This window comes from Podarcis bocagei (assembly GCF_964188305.1).
Source record: "Podarcis bocagei genome assembly, chromosome: 7".
Lineage (NCBI taxonomy): Eukaryota > Metazoa > Chordata > Lepidosauria > Squamata > Lacertidae > Podarcis > Podarcis bocagei.
Genome location: NC_138132.1, coordinates 25,129,191 through 25,155,485, shown reverse-complemented (window position 1 = coordinate 25,155,485; position 26,295 = coordinate 25,129,191). Strand labels below are relative to the sequence as shown.

General features: G+C 43.4%; 1 protein-coding gene across 6 annotated transcripts; it reads right to left on the bottom strand.

The window, feature by feature from the left end:
- Positions 1-351: 351 nt before the first annotated feature.
- Positions 352-22,692, bottom strand: GMEB1 (glucocorticoid modulatory element binding protein 1). Of its 6 annotated transcripts, XM_081201964.1 has the most exons (11): positions 22,584-22,612; positions 21,827-21,900; positions 17,970-18,136; positions 17,385-17,470; positions 16,581-16,705; positions 14,002-14,105; positions 12,431-12,585; positions 9,585-9,713; positions 7,616-7,753; positions 4,774-4,932; positions 352-2,433 (listed from the first exon to the last, which is right to left on the bottom strand). In XM_081201964.1, the coding sequence occupies exons 3-11, from the start codon at positions 18,095-18,097 to the stop codon at positions 1,727-1,729; spliced, it is 1,731 nt and encodes a 576-aa protein (XP_081058090.1). In that variant the 5' UTR covers positions 18,098-18,136; positions 21,827-21,900; positions 22,584-22,612; the 3' UTR covers positions 352-1,726. The 6 variants fall into 6 exon arrangements, with proteins under 6 accessions (XP_081058090.1, XP_081058092.1, XP_081058093.1 ...); XM_081201966.1 differs by lacking the exon at positions 21,827-21,900 and having other exon boundaries at positions 22,584-22,692; XM_081201967.1 differs by lacking the exon at positions 21,827-21,900 and having other exon boundaries at positions 4,774-4,896; positions 22,584-22,692.
- Between the last annotated feature and the right edge of the window lie 3,603 nt (positions 22,693-26,295).

The following is a 26,295-nucleotide window of genomic DNA, read 5'->3' as shown; positions in this document are numbered from 1 at the left end:
TACTCTGAGCTGAGCTTAGTTGGAGGCTTTTTTCCCCATCCATAACTCAGTTCTGGCACCTCTCAGGTAGGAGCCACTGCCATTCCAGGAGAATGAGAGGGAAGTGTTCATGGTGCGTTCCGGCACCTCTTTTTCTAGAAAAACAGCACTGGATACAACCCAGTCTACATATCCATTAACTGAGTATCAGTATGGTGTCATGGTTAGAATACAATAGCCCTACACTCCATGGAAGGCACTGAGTGATCTTAGGCGAGTTACACCCACAGCCTAATCTACTCCATGGGGTTGCTCTATGATAAATGGGTGAGAGAGGAAGAACCTGATATAACCATAATAATCCAGTTAGCCTTTGTTTTCTGTTTTAATTTTTAATGCAAAAAATGAACAAACAAAAAAACAAATGGCACTCCACCCATGCCCCAAAGTATTGTATTCTTACTGCCGGCTTTAGAAATTTCTGTCGAACAGATTCCCCCAAAGTCTTCTCATTTTTCCAATTTTTGAGAAATGAACCAAGTGGGAAGGAGAAAAAAAATCCCTTTTCACTCCTTCCCCTTTCCTTAAGGAAACAAGAGAGAGGGAGGGAGAGGGAGAGGGGGAGAGAGAGAGAGAGAGAGAGAGAGAGAGAGAGAGAGAGGGGGGGGGGAGAGAGAGAGAGAGACCAGGCAGTCACATTGCTGAAGTGATGTGCCAGGCTAGAATTCTGTTGACCTATTTCTCAAAGTGTTAGGAACACCAAACATGCATATACACACACACACACACACACACACACACACACACACACACGTATATATATATATATTTATCTAGTAAGCTTGGTATGGTTCCCAGCATGCAGAGTAAGCAGCAGGTATACTTGGCCTGCTGAGCCCACAGCAACAGCACAACCCACATTTGATACATCCAGGACGACAATCCAATACTCAAAAGGGCAGGTGGTGCTTGGGAGCTATGTCTGATTTGTGTGTATGTGTGCGTGTGCGTGCAAGGTTTAAGCAATTCTTGAAAGTCTCGTAACTGCACCTATTGAAAATAAAAACCACTAGGGAGGGTTTGAAAAGGGAGAGCTGAGAATCCAGTTCTAGGAGCCACAAAAACAGTTCAAGGGTGTGAGCTGCTGCAGAAGACAATTAAACAAAAAAGTCAGCATTTGAGTGAGGGGGACTGTGGTCTCTCAAATCGGGATGAGGTGGGGGGGGGTTGCAATTTCTTTTTCTCCCCCTCTCTGCAAAAATCAAAAGTCTAGCACAGTTGATAAGGTAACACAGAATGTAATTTCTTACGGTGGTCGAGAGCTGAGGAATAAGTAAGGATCCCACTTCCCCACAATCACTCTCATCCATTAGTCAGATACATTTCGGGTACCCGGCTTCATTAATTTCTAAGACAAAACAACTGAAGTGTAAACAAGGTGTAGACAAAGTGTCTTTTTCAAAACTGGGTCTATGGGCTGTAATCACACGCTGTGCGATCTCGGTAACAGCAGGGGCTTGTTTCCCTTCTGTGGGAGTGCTTAGGATTAGGCAGGATAATAAGTTTCCTTTCCCTTCCCCCTTCAGTAAAAATGGACGCTGCTCTCTCCCATGTGAAAATCTTTGTTTTCCTTTAATATCCTATGGGAACTTACCTGAAAGGCTGTAAAAAAGAAAAAGAAAAAAGGGAGGCAAAACAAATAAACAATCGATGAACCCCAAAGCAACATTACAATCTGGCTTCTTGGCTAGTCCTCCAAGACCACAATCTCTACGTTGTGGACCTGATGTTGGTGCTCATCAACCTCAGCCACCACCTTCTCCTCAGTCCTCAGTTCTGTTCCCAGAATCACAGCTTTAGCCCCGGATTCCTCCGACTCGGCTTCCGGATCAGGTGCTGGGTCTATTTCTATGATGGTCTGTCCCTCGTCTGAAGTGCCCTCGACAGCCTGGAGGGTAGAGGTCAGGCCAGACTCCATGGCCACCAGTTCCACAGGATTCACCACGGTGGCCACATTGGCAAGGGTGCTGCTGTCCTGCATGGCCGCTGAACTCAGCAGGGCCAAGCTGGAAGACGGGTGAAGGGTCACCGTGTCGGAGGAGCTGGTCTTGGAGGAAGAGACCATGGTGGCGTAGCGGAACAACTGTGAGCCTGACGGCAAAGTATGGACAGTCACTGGGCTGGAGCCCTGGCTGATGGTTGCCATTGGAATGTTGCTCACAGAGAACTGTTGCCCCATGGGTGCAATGGTGATGGGCGAAATCACTGTGAACTGAGGCTGCTGGATGGGGGCGGAAGGGCTCAGGACTGTGGCCGAGGCTGGACGCTGCAGCCGGGGCCTCTTAGGCGGCTTGGGAGTGCTGACGGGCATGAGGACCACGTTCTGAACAGTCTGGGACTTGAGCTTCTGATCCCTGGCAAACTTCTTCTGCTCCTCCAGCTGGCGGTCCAGGTCTGCAAGGAAAAATTAAGTTACACAGTCAAGCGGGAGAAACCTTTGAGAAGCTGCCAAGAATACAGGGGCTCCTCAAAGCGCCAAAAGGGGGGGGGGGAGTGAGAAAAAACAGATTATTTTCGCAAGAGTAGCAAAGCAGCTTCTTGGCAGGGAAAGAGTTTTCAGCCACTTCTGCTGCTCCCCATCAAAAGGATGGAAAGGTGGGCGGAACAGATTGTCTCTGCAGACAAATCCAATTCTTTCAGGGAACAAAAATGGGAAGGGGGTGGGAGGGGGGAAATGACAGCCAAGAATCTATCTCCCTAAATACTAACCTCCCCAGAGCAACGCTATGTAAGGCAGGCAACAAGCTATTAGAATGAAAGATGCATCAAGTGTTAAATATTCAAGCCTACAGCATGTATTTAAACCATCAAAAGTGTCCTCAAACATTAGGAAACTGTGGGAAGAGGCTATCATACTTGTGTACAGAAATCCAGAGCATTGGTATGCAATTCATACCTTCTGGCAAGAAATGGAAATCCATACACAGCTAATACTAACCCTACCAATAATCTTAAATTTAAAAAGTCTCTGTACACAATAGTTATCAAAGGAAGTGGAACACACATATGCACACATGCCAAAACATAATCATTGGTATTAGGTAGAGAAACGGTGCTTTAACTTATGGAAAATCTAGGTATGAATGCAATTAAAATGCACATTTTAAGAATGCCAGTACTCTTTTGTTTGCAATTGTGTATGTTGCTTTTCTACAAAAAAAAAGAAGGAAAGAAACCATGCCCAAATTAGCTCATGACAAAGAAAACAGGAATGCATTTCAAAATCAAACCACACAGGAACAATATTTTAATAACATGATACAACAACATGATATAACAACATACAACCCCCCACCAACATTTTAGCATTGTAAATATAGCAAAAGTATTTTAACAACATCCAAAAGCCAAAATAATAAGTGAGCTTGGTCTGAGAAAAGCTCCTCCTATGATGTTGCTCACAATCTCTCTCCTAGAACAGGCTTGTAAACTTCTGAAGGCAAGGGGTAGGATAGCTGGAAACACTCTACCCATATTATCCTCTCTGTGTGTGGGTGTTACTGTGTCAGGACTTTAGGGACCAAGGAAAGGGAGTCACAGTAACAACAAAAGTCCTCTAACTTCTATTTAAATAGCAAGGGAAGCCACCATTGGCATCAAAGGGAACTTTCTTCCAAATGCAAAGAGCAGGTAAGATAGATAGATGATAGATATAGATAGATAGATAGATAGATAGATAGATAGATAGATGATAGATAGATAGATAGATAGATAGATAGATAGATAGATAGATAGATAGATAGATGATAGATAGATAGATAGATAGATTAGATAGATTAGATAGATGATAGATAGATAGATAGATAGATAGATAGATAGATAGATAGATAGATAGATAGATAGATAGATGATAGATAGATGATAGATAGATAGATAGATAGATAGATAGATGATAGATGATAGATAGATAGATAGTAACCATAAAAGGGAAAATGTTTAAAAACTCCCCACAATCCAGACCCTGCTCAGCATCTCCCATGACTGCTTTTTGCATTTTTTAAAAAATGATTGTTGGAAATATAGTAAGAAAAGCAGTGACTCAGAATGGCAAAAGATGTTGACTATTTTGAGCCAATTCACTGCCAGGACCTCCTACTGTAGGAAGCCTAAATCCTGGGTCCTTCTGGACCTACGGAACTGCCCTATACAAAGTCGGACCATTGGTTCATTTGACTCAGTATTGTCCATTGTGACTTTCCCAACACCTGCTACCTGAGCATTTACCGAAGCTGCCAAAGATTGAACTTGGAAATTTTTTTTGCATGCAGAGCATGTGTTCTACCACTAAGATACGGCTCTTCCTGTAAAAGGCTAGAGCCTTGCTCCATACCTTACTGTAGTGGGGGCTACTTCTACCACTACAACGACTACTGGGGCATTGCTTCAAGAAGAAAGGAGAGGGCTGTCTTGCAAATGCAAGTTGTTGTTTTTTTAAAAAAATGACAAGGCTAAAAATAGCACTCCTGGGCCAAAATTGTATAGCAGGGAAGCACACTGTCCTCACAGAATATTTGAAAAGGAAAAAAAACCAAGTTTACAAAATGATACAGGCATTGGAGAACATTGGCGGCAGCAACGGAATCCGGGAATCCAAATACTTTAGCAGAAGAAGGGCAGTCTTGAGAAAAGTTGACTAGGCTGTGAGGCGAAATGAACAACAAAAGCACATTTATTGCACAGTGAGATGATAGATTTAGAGCATTCCAAGAAACGTGCTCCCAGTCATTAACATACCTGCCAGAGTATAAAGAATCTGTTCTTCTCCCTGATCCGTTTGACTCTTCCTGTTGTCCAGCACTCTCTTGACAGTGTCCATCAGGCCAAAAGTGTGAGCAACATTATTTAGGACAGCAGCATCTACAGAAAAACTTCCATGGGTTATTGTCTGGTTTTCTAAACGGAATCCAACATCCAGAAAGAAAGAGAGAGAGCACCTCATCACAAACAGCTTGAACCTCTTCGCCAGTATTGCATTACCTAATGCTTCTGTAGCTAACACAAGTGATCTTGAATGAAGTACAGAGGTAGTTTACATCATCTTCATTTTGAATATTAATAAATTAATACAGTACAATGGGTCAAGATTTACATCAGAAGGAAATCAAAATCAAAAGCCATGAAAATTTCCTCTTGACAGTTCCTCTCTCAAGAACCACACATGGAAAACTGTTGTTTTGGGACGTCACAGCATCTCCTTAAGAACATCAGAAGAGTCCTGCTGAATCAACTAAAGGCCTATCTACTCTAGCAATTTGTTTTCCACAGTAGCCAACCAGATGACTATGGGAAGCCCACAGAAGGGATACGAGGGCAATCATATTTCCCACTGTTGTTTCCCAGTGACTGCAAGTCAGTGGCATGCTTGTGCAAATGCAAGCGAGAGCTATTTCAGCCATCCATGCATCCCATCCACATCTGGCCCATTTACAGCACAATCTGATACAGTGGAACCTTGGTTCCCGAATGGCTTAGTTGACAAACAATTCGGCTCTCAAACGCCGCAAACCCGGAAGTAAGTGTTCTGGTTTGCGAACATTTTTCGGAAGCCGAACGTCTGTTTTGGCTCTCGGCATTGTTTCTGGGGCCAATCAATCAGCCAAACATTTTCGAAGTCGAACAGACTTCCAGAGCGGATTGAGTTTGAGAACCAAGGTACCACTGTATAGGTTTACTCAGAAGTAACTCCCACTGTGTTCCCTAGTTTAGAACTGCAACCTATAAAAGAAAATCCTGCACAGTACCCTTATAACGATCAGTTGGCATGGAAAAGCTCCTGTTCTATTTCATTTGGTCAATGTAAGAACTATTACTGAATTAGAGCTTGTTTTTTCTTCCCTCCTTATCTCTTTTTCCTTTTGTGTTATGTATACCCATGGGCAGGGACTGGTTGAATTGACTTTATTGGTATTATGTAAACTGCTGTGGAAGTTTCACTGGGGAAAGAAATCGTTTTAATTAAAATAATAATAAACAAAGCAAAACCCAGGCATCTCAAAGCAAATCCCCATGTTACATTTTTATGCATGCTGGTTCGCATGCTGTGTGTTAGCGACAAAGAAATCAGTTACATATAGCATGCGCGTTCTCTTTCTGTGTGTCTAACCTAGCTCTTTGCAAGGATAAAACAGAAGCAGGAGAAACATGTATGCCACCCTGAGCTCCCTTATGGAAGAGTAGGATAAATCACAATAATCCATCAAGCCAACCGATTACTGTATTGTACTGGAGACTTTCCCCTTATGGCTAATGTAGCCCTGAAAAGGCAACCACAGTGTCAGGGAACTGCCATCAGAGGCAAGAGGAGAGGTAAGACTCTCCAATGATGCAGGGGAGGGAACTAGCAAGGAGAGAGAGAGAGCTTCCGCTGGGGAAGGAAATCCAGGGGACACCAGGGAGAAAGGGGAGGCTGAGAGTACTGCGGAGGGGAGGCTCCGAGACTCTTCCAGTGAAATCAGCGGAGAGAGCACAGGACCTCCGCTTGGCACGCCCACGCTGCACAGAAAGCTTCCACGCAGAGAATCTAGGAGGAGACTTGGAGTCAAGGAATTTTTATGTTGGAAGAAGTTTAGGAAACGCCCACTGACGGATTCTGCCAGTGACTTAGACAGTCGCGTTGTAAGGGCTGTCAAACCAGGGAAAGGTTTAGCTATACAACCAGCTTGGAGGAGTTTGCAGTTTACGCACAAGCAACCCCAATTCCCATTACACACAGCAACTAGAAGGACAGAGAGAGGACTTTTACATCACTGACCCCCAAACCTCCAATGGCCTTCACCAAGAGGTCTGAAAGCCAAGAGCTGCTTATGCCCACCTTCCCGATTCCGCCTACAAGACTCTTATGAACTGCATAGAGTATTCTAGTAGCTTTAGGGGGGAAATGATTTAGGAAACAGAATGTGTTTGCTTGTTGCCCTGTTTTACTATGGAAACCACTTGAGATAACTTTTTTTGTTCAAAAGAAGAATATAAATATTCTAAAGTAATTATTTTCCCCACCCCAAGTAGTCAATACCTGGTCATGGCACTTCCCAGACAAGCTCGCTTGACATTGATGTTGATGTGTTTGGGGCATAAGGTGAAGACTATATTTACTTTTATTTGCTTGGCCATTCCAATATGTTTTATGGCTGGTAACAACACAATACTATGCATGTCTGCCGAGAACTAAGCCCCATTCAGTTCCCCACTAGGGGGGTTTATGGGATCGCAACATTAGTATTGTTTTACAGCCATTCTAGATTTTAGTGAGTTTTGCTGTGGCTTCTGCAATTTTCAAGGGTTGTACGGAATGTTAATCATACTCAGAACAGACCTACTGAAATGAATGGGTGTGACTAGAATGAATGTACTGTGAGTGAATAAAACTCATTTGGGGGGCTACTTTTATTTATTTTAGAAAATTCTTAAGTTTCAAACCATACACTGCCCTGGGAGTCCTGTTACTGAAGGGAGGATTATAAAATGACTTATTAAATACAGTGCACAGCTACACGTCACAAAGATAAAAAGAGCATGAAAGTCTATCCCACTGGTAGTCATTTCATATTGACATGGAGACTGCTGACCTCCTACCCACCGGTAACCTGGAAGGGTGACTGGGCAAGCCTCTCCTGAACACCTCTCAGCACCTCTTCTATCTCCTTCTGAATGTTGCAGACAACTTCTTCCATTAACCCCACATCAGCGATTCCTTTCCAGAACATCAGTGTGTCCTCTGGCACAAGGGAAGAGAAAGATTTGGAAGGAAGGATCAGTTGGCAATTAGACTGCAAAGCTATACTGGCAATCATGCCAAGACCAGCAAAACACTGTATAGAAGGAGGCATCTCTGGAAACTGGCTTCTAAGGCTGCAAAGCTGCACACATTTCCATGGAAGCACGTGCTGCTAAATTTAATGGGGCTTAGTCATGAATAGGCTTGCATAGAACTGTGCTGTAAAACTAGCCATCAGGGCACTCACCTTGCAAAAAATAATAATCAGATTCAACTCTGAATATAGAGAGCAGTACTAGGGAATTCCATATCGCTATAAAAGCTACATTTCATGACTTCTAGAAGTTTGTTTTACATCCCATCACACCCTGCCCCCAAATCATTGCAAAGCCTTTAAAGAACAGCAATTGTAGCAGCTAAAGTAGCACCATTAATATCTGAGCACTTGGAAGTGGGCATTTTATATCTGCATTCCTCCCACGTGTCTTCACCAGCCTCCCAAAATCTGTTCATCTTGCTGCGTGTCCGTTTTCTTTCATTCTCACCCATCTTGGACACACTGTCAGGTTGAAAAGCAGCATATATTTCAAGTAAAGCAATATATGCAAATCTGGGTTCTTTTTGTTGCTTGAACAGTATGTTCTAAATAAGACAACCGAAGCCATCCCTGTGGTGGAGGCGTTGGATATTTTTAAAAATACCAAATCACAGGGCATTACACATGGACTGTGCTGGACTTGGAAGGATTAGATCAGCCTTCGCCAGCCTGTTGTTTTGGACCTCCAGCCTGGATTAAAGAAATTCATGGAGGATAAGACTGTCAATGGCGCCTCTAGTTGCAGAGCCAGTATGCCGCTGAATACTAGCTGTTAGGAAGGAGGAGCCAGTGAGGACTGAAAAAACAATTGATGATTTGCACAATTAAACAGTCACCAAGATCGAAAGCAGAGCTTTCCAAATTTTAGAACCAATTAGCATATGGCGCCTCAGTTTCCGAAAGGGGAGGGGGGCAGATTTTTCAAACTCAGTACTTCAGGCAGTTCACACATTTAGGTACAAGCCATCAAGCAAGGAGGCACTGCTGAGCAATGTGCATGCCTGTATGAACCAGCCAATAATTGAAATAGTGTCCAATTGATACGTCACCATCTACAACAGGGTTGGGGAATCTTTGGCCTTCCAGATGTTCCTGGACTACAATTCCCATCATGCTTGGCCACTGGCCACATTGGCTGGGGCTGGAATCCAGGACCATCTGGAGGGCTGTGGGTTCTCCATCCCTGATCTACGGCCATGAGAATGATCTTCAGGTCAGCTCTCTGCTAACCCCACTTCCTCCCTTCCAAAAAAACCCCCTCTCCATGTTAACCATAAAATGATCTTACACGGCTCACCATCCTATCCATCAAACCCCACCTGTGAAAAACTCACTTAACAACTCAATATTCAAATCAGAATTTTGGAAATTCAAATGTTGAATATGGGGGGGGGGGGAGCCCCATGGGTTTTGAAGTGAAGTGTGGAGTTTTACACGCAAATTCGATTTTTAAAACATGGGTGAAATGTCCTGCCCCCTTGCAAAAAAAAAATCACTAATATCAACTTTGTGTTTTAGTGTTCAGTTGTAAAAAAGAGGTTTTGAATTTGATAATTTACGGTTTTATAAAATTTGTTGTTAGTCACCTTGATTTCTCTGGAGAAAAGGTGAGATATGTTTTAAATAAATAAAATTACAAACATAGCTCTTTGCAGCATTTTGCTGCCTGAAGATGGGGAGGGGGAGCCAGGTATGTGGGCTGCTAAGCCATTCAGGCAAACAGCAGAGACATACCTGAAATCTCCTCTGGGTCCTTCTTGATTCCCTCCTCAGTTGCCATGGTGACTGCTGCTGTCAGAGCACGGTTCCATTCAATCCCTTCCTCCACACTCTCCTCAGACACTGTAATTTGAGTGATGCTTCCTGCAGAAGGGAGGATACAATTGAAGATGCTTCACTGCCCAGGCTGTCACTGTAGCTTCTTCCCCCTACACACACACACACACACACACACACACACACACACACACGGCCACCCTGATTCGTAATACATGGATTGAACTAAGCAAAGTAAAAAAACCAAGGGCCAGTTTAAAGATCAATAACGACAGCAGCTGACAAAACCACAAAACCCATGTTGTATATTCCAAGCATCAGCCATGCAGATACTGAGCGGGTGTAATTGTCTTTTAAACTATGTCCACTCTGGGTAAACAATTGGGGGGAGATTCCATGTGGAAGCCATAATGGGCTGGTTAAGGGGGGGAGACAAATTTATCCAGAAGCAACAGTGTAATGAGGGAAGCCAGATCATATTCCCATGCTCAGTGAGCACACCTCCCCGCCTGAGGGCTCTTTGGATGTTCTTATGCATGGGCATAATTTTTTCATGTGACCTACATGCGTAGAGTCCGTCATGTACAGGCCTGAGTTGCTCAAGCCAATATTTCACATACAGTCCGGGAGGTGACCTATGCATGTGTGATTTTACATGTGTTTCCCTTTTCCAACTGGAAGAAGGCACCATCTTTCTCTGGCCTTGAGATGAGACAAAGATGACAGAAGGCAAGGCTCACTTGGCCCAGGCCATGGTCAACCATTCATGGAAGAAAGGGACCGTGATGTGCTCTAACGTCCCAAAATGCAATAGGATCAAGATCTCAGTTGCACCGCCATCAATGAGCAAGGCACTGAATTAACAAAAAGTGTAAAGGAAAAAGTAAATCTATGGGAACAGAGGGAATTTCAACAAATAGTAGAGTCTCAGGTACAGCTGGAGTGGGATGTTATGGGTTTGTTTTGGTTTTGTTCTTGTTTTTATTACGTATTTTGTTTTTATCTTGTATTTTTACGTTGTGAACCGTCCACAGATGAGGGATAGTACACAAATTCAGTAAATGCATAAATAACTTTTATGTGCTCATCAAGCAATGGAGGATTATGATAAGAAAAATAATCAAATATTTGTGTGTGTGTGTATAATGCCTACAGGCTTATATTAAGTGGCTTGGGCACAGTTTTATGGTAATGTTTGGATTTGAGAGACATGGGTTTAAAGGTTGGCAATTGGGGCTTTATGATTAACATACTGTTTCTTACCCATCCCAAGCCTTTGAGATGAGATGAGCTACAAGTCAAAATGAAATAAATACATTTCAAAAGGAACCAAGGTATTTGACTCCACATAGGCAAAACAAGCTAAATATTTGAAATGTAATCACAGGACAGCTGATTATTCTTATTCTTATTTTATTTTACACATTTGGTGGAAGTGAAAGACAATTCACATTTTTGGTATACACTCAGGGGCATGAGTAATGTGCCATTTTGCAACTGCACAACACAATGGCATGATTTAGTATCGGGCAAATTGTTCTGCATGCTGAGAATCTAATCTTTCTTTCTTTCTTTCTTGCAAAATTCTAGTCCATATCGATGCACTTGTAAGTGTGTGGGCAACATTCGGTGACATTTCAGAAGCCAGCAGGTAATCCAAACAGGATGTCCAGTGGTCAGGGGTAGGGCTTCACTGCTCTGCTTGGCATTTTGCTCCTTTTTACAACTAGGAGAAGCAAAGTAAATTAAGCAAATATATGGAATTACAAGCAAATTTGCATGATTTATTTAAAAAAATTAGCTTGTACTGACACAGCATTTGGGCTACGTTGGTGAAAACATTTTTTAAAAATTTTTTTTTGATGCAAAATGAATAAACCCAGGTACTGTGCATAAAATGTACCAGCTGTGGATTGAATCAGGATCAGATTGATTTAATGCATTTTTTAAAAGCTTCAGTTCCACCCACAGATAAAGACTTTGAAGCGAATCTTCTAACTGCAGCAAGAAAAAAAAGGAAAAAAGAGGAAATGGAAAAGTTTCTCTCACTAACATGACTAAAAGTTGAGTAAAAGGTTGGCGAAATATCATAATCTTGTTCGTATGAAATAAGGAATGCAAATTAAATGAAAAAACCCCTTTCTTAGAATCTGTATTACAAAGGAACTCATGCCATGTACTGTATGTGGCACTCTAAAAAACAACAACCCCTTTTTTCTTCCTTTCTTTTTGAAGCTACAATTGTTGCCACCTGTAGCATCAACAGTGGTAAGGCTCCAGAGAGTATTAATCTGCCAGAAGAAAGCCTGAATGGTTTAGCTGTAAAATACACCATTCTGCACATTTTTAAGAACCAAAATTAAGGGGGAGGATTCAGCACACTGAGAAGGTGGTTCTCAGTTGTCTATACACTTAAAAATTGTTTCCTGGAACCATGGAAATTCCCCTTTATTTGTCAAGTGTTTCTCAAAGAAAGAGAAAAACAGTTCAGAATTCATTAAAAACAGAGAGATCCAGCAGTGGGTAGAGGAGGCGGGGGGGGGGGGGTAAGGTCCTCAACAGATAAATCATTATGATTTCCCCAAGAATAGGAAATTCAGAAGGTCTACTGCTTTCGCCCCATTCCCACGTTACTGTTCTGTCACTGGGTTCCCTTCCAGGCAAAGTAAATCTCATGGGGAAAGGGAATAGGAAGAAAACTGTTTTAACGTTAGCTCATTAAGAGAAAACAGGATGATGGGAAATGGTAGACTGCAGTGCCCCATGGCAGGAATGAATTCTACTCCTGTTCACCTGTTCCCTACCGTCAGCGGAGGTGGGAGTCTGTACCAGGCTTTGCTGCCCTGGCACCGGTGCCCTGGCACTGCTGATCAGGAGGTCAAACTTGGTGCTGCGACAGGTGTTTGTGCAAACCTTGTCATGCTGGTAGAAGTCAATTTGCCCAGAATCCATCATCTTTCTGCAAGGAGAATGGAAAAAAAGAAGAGACCGTGGGAAATGAACCTTCTGTTTGGATTCTTGCCTGAAGTCCTCAAGCCAAAAAGATGGAAGAATTTTGGCATGATGCATTTTTTGAGGCACTCAGGGCCGTGTGGCAGTGGGCACTTTTGCAATCACACAGAACAATGCCAGAACCTGGTATTGCTCAGCATGCTTCTTTCTTGTCAATTTTACCCGGTGTAATTTTCACCAATGTGGTGCATTGGTTAGAGTGTCGGACTAGGACCTGAGAGACCAGGGTTCAAATCCCCACTCAGTCATGGGTGACCTTGGGCGAGTCACTGTCTCAGCTTAACCTACGTCACAGGGTTGTTGTACAGATAAGAGGAGGTGGAGAAACAAGTACAGTACCTTGCGGTCCTTGAAGGAAAGGTGGTATATACATGCAATTAATTAATTAGCAAAGAAAGGTTAGAAAAGTTTATGGGCAACATTGGGCAAAATCTCAAAAGCCAATCAGGAAGCTGAGCAGGCCTTTCTGTGCCCATCATAGCTCTTTGCCCTCTTTTATAACTGCAAGAAACAGACTAAACAAATCACAAATTTGCAAGATTTATGTATTTATTTCTCAAATAGATATTTATCCCACCTTTCAGGGTATATGACTGTGATCTATAAAAGTTGAAGAATTCAGATTTTGTGGGGACAACCCCATAGCAAAAGCTCTAATAAAAAGGTAAAGGTAAAGCTCTAATATGGTTATCTGCTCCACATACACATTTAGTCCAGGAAGGACTGTTTCTGGGACTCAGCTACTTTCTGACTCATCACCAAAGCGAGCCAACCCAGAATTACCACTGGCATTGGTGAGAAAGAATGGCAACTCCATGAACACCCCCCTTTTGTGGCAGGGGACACTGCCGTCAAGTCAGCTGTCGGTAGGAAGGACTTGGCAGCAACAGTACCCTTGATATCCTGATCCAGACATTGTTATCAACCCCAGATTTAGTCTAGTGTGTGGGAGCTACCATGGAGCGATTGCTCTTTGCTCCATTACTGAGGCCAAGGTATTTGGAATCTCAGTAGACATCATGTCCAGGGTATCATGGTCAGAGGAAATGCTCATTTGACATTGATAGGGACTGCATGTCCAGGCTGTAAAAAGAAGTGCTATTTATTGGCCACTCCCTCCGTTTTTATTGTTCATATTTCTGCCCTAGGACACTCTTCTGACGTTCTTTGGCGGAACATGCAATTGCCAAAAGGATTCAATCCTATCTTAAACATTTGTTATCTCAAAGTGCACCATGCCAAACCCACAGCACCACTTTTAACCAACAAATGAAAGATGGGAACTTAAATTGGGGCGGGAGGAATACTGCACAGAAAATTATGCTTTTGGTGGAAGGCTGCTACAGTGGCAGAAGGCCATTACCTCAGCATGATTCCTCCCAGGCGAATGGCTCTCTTCCAGTCCTTCAGGGTAGATTTGCCAGCCAGATGAACAAAATGCTTTGGGCTGATAAGCTGGTCATTAAACTAACGAAGAGAAAGAAGAGGGTAAATGGGAGGCACTCTGTCTCATAAGCCATCTCCAAGTCAGCACATCAGCCACCATCAATCACAGGTGGACATTTATCAAATCACACCAGGAACTAGTAAACTTAGGTTTCGCATCTAGAGAGAGAAAGGGCCAACAGGGCTTCCTTTATCCCAGTATCCTATCTCAGGCCAGTGGCCCATCTAGTCCAGCATCCTACTCTCACGGTGGCCAATCTGATGCCTGTGGGAAACCCACAAGCAGGACCTGAGCACACTAGCACTCTCCCCAACAACTGGTATTCGGAAGCATACTGCCTCTGATTGTGGAGGCAGAGCATAGCCATCATGGCGAGTAGCCATTCATAGCCTGGTCCTCCATGAATTTGTACAATCATTTTTCAAAGCCATCCAAGCTGGTGGCCATCACTACCTCCTGCGAGTTCCACAGTTTAACTTGCATTGCATGAAAAAAAGTACTTTATTCTTCTCTCTCGGTACCCTCTCTTACACTAATGTAATATTAAATGATGCAAGGCCATCTTTCTGCTCTTCTCTCTGCAATGATCAGATACAAGGGAGAACAGGAGGGATACTGTATCTTTAACACTGCTTTCTTCATCCTACATGACAAACAGCATCTGCAAAAATCTCAACTCCAACACTGCTATTACAGGTTCACCAGGCTTAATCAGGATCAGAGGGAAATGCTTTGAATGCCAATTGCTGGGAAACAAGAGTAGGAGAGTGGGGAGGGATCATGCCCTCGCATTTCGCTTGTGGCCTTCCCAGAAGCATCTGGCTGCCCATTGCAGAAAGCAGGATGCTGAGCTAGACAGGGCTTAGGTCTAGTCCCACAGGGCTCTTGTGCTGTCATTCTTTGCACCTGATCACCTGTTTTTATTTGCCTTCAGAAACAAAGCAAAACATCCCAGGCAACAAGAAACAAAGACAGTGGCAATGACACTACTATGAATTGCCTTAGGCCAGGGCACAACTCACTTGTGAGCCCCAACACTCGCGTCAAAATACGGCATCTCCTAATTCAAGACTGAGGGTAAGATACCCTGCATTCCTATTCTGCCTCAAGTGTGCGGTTATAGAGAAGTTGTGAGGTCTCATTTCCTAGTCATTTCCAGAGGCACCTCCTGCCATTGCTTCAGGATCCAATCTTGCTTCAGGATCCAATTATGCTACTGCCCTGATAAGCTGCAGGGCTGGCTTACAGGAAACGGGGAAAAAGAATCAGCAAATTGAAGCAATTTCAAGTCTCACTGGAATCACAACTGGGTCCATCGCTGGGTTAATTGGACAGAGTGTTCTGGTTCCCATTGGTCAGTCCTGTGGCGTACCAGAGAATCAGCAGACATGGCAGGCGTGCTAAGTGGGCCAGCTCAGCTATTCACACACCTTAATCTACTTCCCACCACTGACTAGTTGGTGTGATGTGCTTCCTCTAATGTTGGGTTAGAAACTGGGCCCCTTTTACTATTACCTCCATCAGACTTACATGCCAGACTTTTCACATTTGTCTTTCAAGGCTTTATCACAAAATGTATGGATAGCGGTGACCAATGGAGCACCTTCAGGATTCCATATTCTCTTTTCCCAACACTGCTACAAGATGGCCCCTGCCAGTTCCCTATAAGTTGGGGCATACAATTACTGGCTGAAACCAACTGCCCAGCGTAAACGGGTTGGAGGCAAAACAGAGGCTAATTAATAAGATGGTTCAAACCTCCCAAACCCCTTACATGTGCCCCAGGTGGGATTTCCATAAGAAGAATCCTGCTGAGTCAGATTAGAAGTCCACCTAGTCCAGCATCCTTTCTCTATAGTGGCCTCCAGAAAGCCTACAAGCAAGATTCTGCCTCCTGAACTGATAGTGCTAACACTAGGAAATGTGCACACACACACATCCCACTATCCAAACACAGTACGTTATGTGGGTGTCCACATAACGAGTTGGCGGTCTTCATTTGTTCCAATGGGGAAATTTCTAACGTGTTCCCAACCACAGAATTTTGACCCCCAAGCTATGGGGGAAAAACTGTAAAACCTTCCAAAAGGCAAACAAGGAAGGAAACAAAATGCTTTCTTATTTATCCAATCTCTCCCCCTCCCCTTCCTCATGGTTTCTGTTGAAACAGCTGTCGCAGACCAGCAAAACACACAAAAAATTAAAGCATGCTTAAGGCTGCTTATTTGCTTACAGTACTACACATAGGTCCAGCTATTTGGATATCTGAATCTGCAGTGTGTATAGTGCAGTTTGGGTACTAATTCCTTATATTCAGATAATTCTGTATAATGAGCATTTGGAAAGTGGGGCCTGCATGTACTTCAAATAATCCTCCTATGGAAATTCCAGTGAAACTAGAAAATAATAAATGAGAACAGTTATGTCAAAAAACAAGCAACAGAGAACGGGGTGGGGGTGGGGAGCTGGCAAGGACAGCTTTACTGTGCTGTTACCTTGACACATTTGACATTGATTCCTGGGCAAACAAATTTCTTCCAGAGCAGAATGGCTTTGCTCTCTCCACAGGTGATGGGGTAGGCAATCTCAATTTCTTCATTTGTTTCGATGGTGCTGGGGTCTGTTGGTAGAAGCAAGGGAAAATAAGAGACCATTCCTCTGGAAAGCACATGCCATTTATATAAATATATGCTGTTGCCTTGTATCAAGTCAGACTACTGCTTCATCAGTGAGCAGCAACGACACTCCAAGATCTCAAGCAGACATTTCCCCCAGCTTGCTTGCCAGATATCCTTTTACCTGGAGATGTACAGATTGAACCCGAGACCTTCTGCACACAAAGTACGTGCCCTACCACTGAGCTACAGCCCCTTCCTTAAAGGGAGAGGCAAGTGTTTGGCTCACTTAACCAAATGCACCAAGCTATGGTCACACAAACCGGAGTGTGCTGCACTCAAAGAAAACATTGAGCTATGGTTTGATGCTAACTAGAAGTAAAGGCTACTCTTCTCACCTTACATGCAAAGGGGAAAGGGATGGCATGATCATGGATAACCATGACTTATCATTACATCTGAATGGAGTCTCTGCCTACATTAACCATCATGGCTTCTATAAGACCTTGCTTGAACTGGTTTTGGACAACATAGCACTCTTATTACTACACTTGGGGCCCTACCTTCATATCCACCCAACCATGGGAGTAGGAGAACCTTGGTACACAAAAGCCGCAAATTATGCTCCATGACAACTCTGTTGAAATGGTGTCAATGGATCATATCGCCACAGAGGAAACTTACCAATGCCTTCTTCAAGCTTGTGTATGGTGTGCGTTTCCACGGCCACTACAGCCGTACTGGTCTCAGAGCTCTCTTGATAAACCCTGCTGTGAAAGTACCCACTGGTAAGCGCATTATGTAAAGCACAGAAATGATTTTAGAGCTTTGCATAGCTTTAAACCAGAGAATGTGAAGGAAAACTTGCCTCCATAATCAGCCTGCTCAAATGCTGAGATCACCACCCGAGGCCTTTCTCGGCGAGTCAAGTAAAATGGAATTAGTTTATAAACTAACTTCCTCTTCCCAACCTCAGACCCTAAATCATAGACTGGGGGGGGGGGCTGCAAATACATGTCCCCTTTCCAGCTGTGAAATGAAAGCTCAAAATTGCATCCCTACAACATACTGGTATTGCCCTCGCATTTTCAGAACTATTTTGGAGGCATGAGATCTAGAAACTTTAGTTGAAATTCCCTCTTGCACACAACTGCCTTCCTTTAGGTCTACCCTGTGGACTTACATCTCAACAATTCTAAATGCTGCACCCAAGACTGAATTTTACACAGAATCACAGAAACACACCTAGCTGATGACTTGCCAACTTACCCTTGTGGCACTGGCTGCAGTTGTAATATCACCTGAGTTTTGGTATCTTCTGGGTTTTCCCCTTCATTTCCTTCAGTTGGCACAACGACAACATCCCCTACAGGGATGCTTACTTCAGCATTTGCCATTTGCCCACATGAAGTCCAAGAGAATGGAAGACAAGTGTGCTGTAGCAAAAAATAAGAAGGTGGCTTTGGGTTTTTGTTTTTTTTTTTTTTTGCAAGGACAAACAAGTTATAATCTCTGGCCAAATAATGAAAGAGATTTTTTTCTAGCACAACCTTAACATGTCATAAGTGACCACATGCACTACCACTTGTAGCAACAGCTCATAAAAATCACATTTGAGTTGCTCAGTCTTTAGGTCACTAAAGTCCTAGGAAGGGAAAAGTGCCAAGGCTTGCCCAAAGTTGTTTTCTTTTTATTTTATTTATATTTTCTAATACTAGCACATCTAAAAACTGCAGAGAACATTCATCACCTTATTCAGAGACATGCCCCTTTCTCTCAAACTGGTGCAATATGGTCAGATGCAAACGATGACAGGGCGCCTGCACTTTTGCCTGCTGTGTAGAATGAATTTCAGCAGGTATATCTTGCAAGACAACTATAAAAGATGCAGGAGTCCTATCCTCTTCTGGAAGGACCGAATTTTTATCTTGCTGCAGAACTAGCAAATTTATTCAAACAGTTCATTGATTAAGGGTTGCAATCCTACATACAATTTTTTGGAGTAAAGTCCTTTAAACTCAACATGACTCACTTCTAAGTGAGTCTAAGACTCACTACACATGCATAGGATTTCTCTATCAGATTTATTTAATTAAGCAACAGTCCTAGCAAGCTGTGAGCCATACCACGTGCCGTAAAGACAGAAAGTAACACTCCTACGATTCCTCTCACAATTCAAAATTATATTATGGGGCAACTAGAGCATAGGGAACACACAGACACTCCATTTAGCAGTTCAAGATTCAAGAGATTATATATGCCTGTGCTTTCTCTCTGTCCCCTCTCTGAATCACATGAAAGGGTTCAGCCGAAGCGAACATCAGTGTCCAAAATTGAAGCCCCAAAATGTTTGATTTTTGTGTACATCTGTGATTTTTATTTGGTTTTAAGTTGCATTACTTGTGTTGTGCTGTAACCTGCCCTGGAACCTTAAACTGAAAAATGAGCAATAAATATTAAAACAATAATGTTAATAATACTGCTGCATTGGTCTTCAACTAGTAGGTCAGGACCACTACCAGGTCACAGGCTACACAGCAACTCTGCTACAGTACAGCTAAATAGTCAAAATAAAAAAATGCTTGCTCCCTAAAATGCATGTTTGGCTGAAAGGTAGGTAGGTAGGTACCAGGTTTGAAATGTTAGAAGGCTACTGCTATAGTGATCACGAGTCAGGCTAGGGAAGACAGGAGATGCAGGCTGTCTGGGCAGGAGGAGCCCACCACCACCATTCCATGTTGCTAAAAACTATACGCCCATTAACTTCATTTTCAATCAATACCCTCCATCCATTTAAAAACCAACATGGCTCCCCCCCAATGGTTCATATTACAAAACTGCAGTTGTCTGACAATATTAACATTACAATGCAAAATGTACTTCAGCGCCTGTCATGTGTGAAATGGCAGACTTTGTTCAACATGTTGCCTTAGTTTTCATGCACTTTAGAGGAAGTTTCACAGAAATGGGTGGGACTTATTTCTGAGTAGACACTTATAGGATTGCCCCACACAGTTCTAAAGACCCTGAAGAAGACAACACTAGGAGCATTATTTTAAGAAGGCATCAACAAAACGCAAACACAGTATTTTTTACAGAGACCAGTAACAAAAAATAGGGACCGTCCCTGATAACTATAAAGAGTTGTGTAGCTTGGTTTATTATCACAGGCAGAGTACATACCATATACACTGATATCACATTCAAAGCACATTTCCCCCATCAAATAATTATGGCCACTGTAGTTTAATCCTCAAAGGAACAAATTCCCTGCAACCCTTAACAAACTACAGTGCCCAAAATTCTTTAAGGCAGAAAATGGGTTTTGAATGTGCTTTAAAAGTACAGTGTATATATATTCTTAAAAAGCTGTCCATCTAACTCAACAGTGTTTACTCTGACTGGCAGTGGTTATTCAGCTAGAGGGTCCTTCCCCATCCCACCTCACCAGCTACCAGCTATTTTCAACCAAGTGACAGGGCCCCAAACCTGGGACCTTCTACTTTCAAAGTTCTAACACTGAGCTATGGTTCCTCCCTATTAAGAAAATTTACTATGTGGCTCTTATTGAAAGAAGAGTATCTGTTCCATTATTCATTTGGCTTGGTAAGACACAGAAAGCAAAATTTCTTTTTTTGCTTTTTTTGCGTTATGATCATAGGAATAGCCATCAGGGGGTCTGACAAACTGTCCATTTGGTCGGTTATCTTATTTCTACGTCAGATACCTCTGGGAAGTCCACAAACAGGATATGAGCCAGCAGGCATCTACTGTTGGGCTTCCCTATTTTAACTTGGAGACATAGTACCATTGAGCCGAAAGTTGCATATAGCCATCATGCCTCATAGCTGTTGATAAACCCATCCTCAATGAATTTTAAAGTGATCTGAGCTAGTGATGGTCATCCCATCTTGTAGAAATGAAGTCCACAAATTAGGCCCTTTTGTCTGCTAGATACAGGGATGAAGGAGTAGATCTGGAAGTTAATTGTTGACAACCAAGTTCAGTAAACAAATTATTAAAGGTACTGTACTATGCATATTTACTGAAAAGAAAAGTCCACTGATTTGAAGTGATCACAGTACTTGCAGCCTTCCTAGACTCAGAAGTCCTACTGAATAGTGTTTACATCCAGGTAAGTATACAACAGACCACAGCTACAGTTTCGGGTTGATTAGAATTAATAATGATAAGTAGGGTCATAGGCATTGACTATACTATGTTTGACAATTCAGAATGCCTAGCTGCTTATTATTATGGGTAAAGGGTGTGCTTTCAATGTTGAGATAGTCCATGAAATCATATTTCTGCCTTTATCCTTCCCATCTCCTTCAAGCAGTTAACAGGTAATGTTTGCTCTTTCACAATCCTCTATTCTTCAGGTGAAAAAACCCCTGCTTTCTTCCACCACCAATTTCCCATAATCATATAGCCCAGAAATTGAAGCCATAATGAAATGATGAGACAAACACTCTAGGTACCAGGAAACAGGCTTTTAAAGGATTGGGATTCCAGCTGGCATATATTTTTGAGATAAACTGCACATTCACCAGAACTGCAGTCTACATCGGGGTCATCGGAGGCATAATTTTGTACCCATTGGCATCGCTACGTCATTGACAAAAAAAATAAATTGCACATTTTATGGTTTTAATTGATATCTAATCCAGGAATCACAACTACCCTTTAATCATTATTTATCTTTTACAAATGAAAGCCATTTCTTGCCTACATACCCACCCCACAGATCTTATTACATCAAAACTATTTAAGGAATAGGACCTAAAGCAAGGGGATACTTGTCCAACGATGCTGTTTGAACCCATAATTTCCTCTTGAACACAAACTACCCAAGCACCATGTTTTGAAGTTAAGTTAGGGGCCGCCACCACATTCTGTGGGAGCAAGTTTCATATATTGTTTATGCATTTGCAGAGGTATTTCCATTATGTACTTGGAAGGACAGTTGTTTTATGCTGCTCCTTGCTATAACTGAAATAAATAAATAAATAAATAATAAACCCAGTGCTAGAAGGCTTTTCCAGAACTTTATTCTATTAACTTTGAGGGGCTTTATAATGTTTTTACTTAAATGCTTAATTCCATCCATGTCTGGCATTCCTCACCTTTTTAGAGGGTTTCAGTTTCTTGAGGGACACATTATTTCTTTATTAAGAGCCTCATGACATGAAGCTTCTCTCTCAAAATAAATAAACAAACAAATGTGCAGCTATATCAATAATATCTTGACTCTGCTAAAAGGCACTGCTGTCCAGTTCAGGAAAGCAATTTTTAAAATTTTATTTTTTAAGAAAAAGGTGGCAATTTCAGCAGCTGAAGTAATCCTTTCCCCACCATTGGTCACTTCGCCTCTGACCAGAGCATCTCAGCTCAGTATTGTCGTCGTCGTCGTCATTATTATTACTACTATTTTAAAAACCCCTGCCCCAAAAGTGCCTGAGGGAAACCCTAAAGCGCGGCTTCCGCTCCGCGCCCATTTTCCCTGCCCTCGAAGCCCCCTCACAGGCCCTCAAGATGGGGAAAGAAAGTGGGCGGGGATCCCCGGAGGAGAGGTGTGGCTTCTCCGCGGCCACGCCCACTACCACCACCTCCCTCTCGCTCCAGGCCAGCGGACGACGCGCCAGCAGCCTCCTCCTCCTTCCCCCCTCCCTCCCTCCTTCCCCCCTCCCCTCCTCCCGCAGTGGCGCGGCGACGTCCGCTCTCCCGGCGGCGGCACGTACGGCGGCGGTGGCCGTGCGCAACTCTAGGCGCAGCCCCCCTCCCTCGTCCCTACGCACTCTGCGTCCCGTCCTGGTCCCTCCCGGCTCCCGTAGCGCGGCGGTGGCGGCAGCAACGTCGCCCTCTGCTCCCTCCCCCCCTTACCGTCTCCGAGCGGCCGAGTCCGGGGCTGTTAAGCAGTGGGGGGGGGGGAGGGGGAGTAGAAGGAAGGAGCGAGCATGCGCAGGAGTCTCCACGACTCGGCCGCCAGCACTTCCGGCTGCCTCCTGCCTTAAAGGGGCCGCGAGCAAATACTGCTTTTGCTCCCCACGGCCGTAATGTGGGGGAGCTCGGATTTAACTTTGTTGGGGAGGTGGGCGGAGGCGGGTGGGGCTCGGCTTGCAACCCTTGGGGAAATTGGTCGGTGCGAGGCGGCGGGTGGTCGGGAGCCGGTAGTCGCTTCTCAGCTGCAACAGCCGCGACGGGACCACCAGAATAATATCGTTGCTTTTGCAATTATTCATTATTCTTCGTCCAAAGCATCGGGTAAAAAGTAACACGCAAAACTCCTGACACCTCACTGCATGCATGTGTTTCTTATCTCACTAAGGCCGCAGTCAGATGCAGGGAGTATCTTGGGAGTAAGAGCCCCTTGAACCCAACGGGCTCTTACTCCCTGATAAACATGCACAGGGCGTATGGGCGTAGCTGCCCCCCCTCCCATCCACAAAAATTATTGAAAAGCATTGAAAGTACAGTACTAAATTAACTGAGGTTCTGCCCCTCCCCAGCAGAAGCCTGCCCCCCTGTGATGTTCGTTTTTTTTGCAACTCTCTTCTACTCAAGATTAGAAATTAATGAACTGAAATTAATGAACCCATATTAGTCATGCCCATCCTTTTAAATGGGCTGTGATCTCCCCAAGAAAGCTCAACAACTTCAGGAATCTGAAGAAGTGTGCATGCACACAAAAGCTCATACTAATAACAAACTAAAGGTAAAGGGACCCCTGACCATTAGGTCCAGTCGTGACCGACTGTGGTTGCGTCGCTCATCTCGCTTTATTGGCCGAGGGAGCCGGCATACAGCTTCCGGGTCATGACTAAGCCGCTTCTGGCAAACCAGAGCATTGCACAGAAACTCTGTTTACCTTCCCACTGGAGCGGTACCTATTTATCTACTTGCACTTTGACGTGCTTTCGAACTGCTAGGTTGGCAGGAAATAACAAACTTAGTTGGTCTCTAAGGTGCTACTGGAAGGATTTTTTTTATTTTGTTTTGACTATGGCATACCAACACAGCTACCTACCTGTAACTAGAAATTTAGGAAGTAGACCTTGCAGAGGGTTAAGGGTTGCAGCCGCTTTTCAGCAATGGGAAGGATGATTATTTTCATTTTTTTTATTATACTTGTATACTGCCCTTCATGGGGACACGGGTGGCGCTGTGGGTAAAACCTCAGCGCCTAGGACTTGCCAATCACATGGTTGGCGGTTCGAATCCCCGCGGCGGGGTGCGCTCCCGTCGTTCGGTCCCAGCGCCTGCCAACCTAGCAGTTCGAAAGCACCCCCGGGCGCAAGGAGATAAATAGGGACCGCTTACCAGCGGGAAGGTAAACGGCGTTCCGTGTGCTGCGCTGGCTCGCCAGATGCAGCTTGTCACGCTGGCCACGTGACCCGGAAGTGTCTGCAGACAGCGCTGGCTCCCGGCCTATAGAGTGAGAGGAGCGCACAACCCTAGAGTCTGGCAAGACTGGCCCGTACAGGCAGGGCTACCTTTACCTTTACTGCCCTTCATCTGAAGATCACAGGGTGATTCACAGCATAAAAATGCAAAACAATACAAAATACATAAATAAGAACAAGAACAAACCAATAAACCCCTCTTCCAGGAAGACATTTAAAAAGGCATAGAATGGTACCCAACATTAGTCAAGAGTTGGCCCATTGAAATGGATGGTCATGACTAATTTGGGTTCATTAATTTCAGTGGGGTCTACTCTTGAGTAGAAGTGAGTTGCAAAAAAGCAACTGGTTAATAGAACTCCAGGCAAATCAAAAGATGCAAAAGAGTGAGTGAAGTCAAGGTAACTAAATAAATACTCGTATTTCTGTAACGTAGGTTTGAGAAAATTATAAAACCTTTACAAAGGATAAGTTACAGATAGGTAGCCGTGTTGGTCTGCCATAGTCAAAATAAAAAAAAATCCTTCCAGTAGCACCTTGAAGACCAACTAAGTTAGTTCTTGGTATGAGCTTTCGTGTGCATGCACACTTCTTCAGATACTTCTTATCTGAAGAAGTGTGCATGCACACGAAAGCTCATACCAAGAACTAACTTAGTTGGTCTTTAAGGTGCTACTGGAAGGAATTTTTTTATTTTTACAAAGGATAAGTCTAGGAATATACGAGGGGCTTTTTTGGGGGGGGGGTCTAGATGATACCCATGGGTCCCTTTGAAACCTGTGATCCTGCATATGTTGGGTAGGATTTATAAGAGGAAACCAGCCAAACCAGTTCCTTTGCTCAGGACAGCAATACCTCAAGGACCACCTTTTCCCAAACAAACCCTGTGATAATCATCTGAGGCCCTTCATGTCCTTCCTCCATGAGACATCCAGAAGGTGGCAACGTGAGAATGGACCTTTTCTGCAGTGGCTCCCCATTTGTGGAGTGCTCTCCGCAGCGCCTTCATTACATGTCTTTAGGTGCCAGGCGAAAACGTTTATAATCAGGTCTTTGGCTAATTAGCATTCTATGGCCTTTTAAATGTGTTTGGGGGGTGGTGTTGTTTTTGTTTTATGTGTTTTATGTTCTTGTTTTGCATTTTTCTGTTGTGAGCTGACCTATGATCTTCAGGCTGTATACAAATATGGTAAATAAACAAATAAGCACATGAACCACTGGAGTCTCTGGCTCAGAGACTGGGATTGTGCACAACAATGCAATAATAACGGAACAATTGTATGAGACTTCGTGACTCTGAGGTGCAGACATGGATGTGATACTATATACAGCGTCTGCATTTCAGTGTTGTGAAGGCACAGCAGATTGTTAATTATTGTATCTTCCATAAGCCATAGATGTATTCTTTATAAAGTCTGTAAATCTTTTCATTTAATTACATACAACCCAGTATATCTCAAAGCACCATTCAGTTAAATACGATAGTTTCAGACAATGCAGTGTTCCAAAGCAACTTCCTCCCCTTTGAGATCTTTAGGGCCAGTTCTAATATTTAGACCAGGGGTGGGGAAACTGTGGCCCTCCTAATGTTGGACTCCTCGTTCCATCAGCCCCAGCCAGTATAGCTAATGGGAAGGGATGGTGGGAGTCATAGTCCAACAACATCTGGAGAGACCACAGGTTTCTCATGTCTGCCTTAGACATGAACTCAAAACTTCTGTTTTACCAAGCCTTGGGTTTCTTTTAGCTTCTATTTGTTATGCTGGGCTGTTTAAGCAGTTTTTTGGGTTTTTTTGTTTTATCCTGCCTTTGATAATTTGTTTTATGATTACTGCTATTATTCATGTTTTTTAAAAGTGGGGCAAAAATAATAATTCACATAGCCTCTTTTCTTTTGAATCAAAGGGAACAGGTGCCTTTAAGATGTTGCTCAGGATAGCAAAGACATCAGAACAATCCTGTATCAATCTTGCTTTTTACCCATAACCAAATGTAAAGGAGAGATTAATGGCTTAATCAACATGCAATTTGACAGCTTTTGTTTTGCTTTGTGGGACCCACCTCTTTTGCTGAATCTATACTGTTCTGTTCTAGCCGGAAGAGCTTAACTTGTAGAGTTATAACTGTTCATTTGTTTTCATAACTATATATTACATGGTAACCTGCCCTGGGTGTTTATGGTAAAGGGCAGG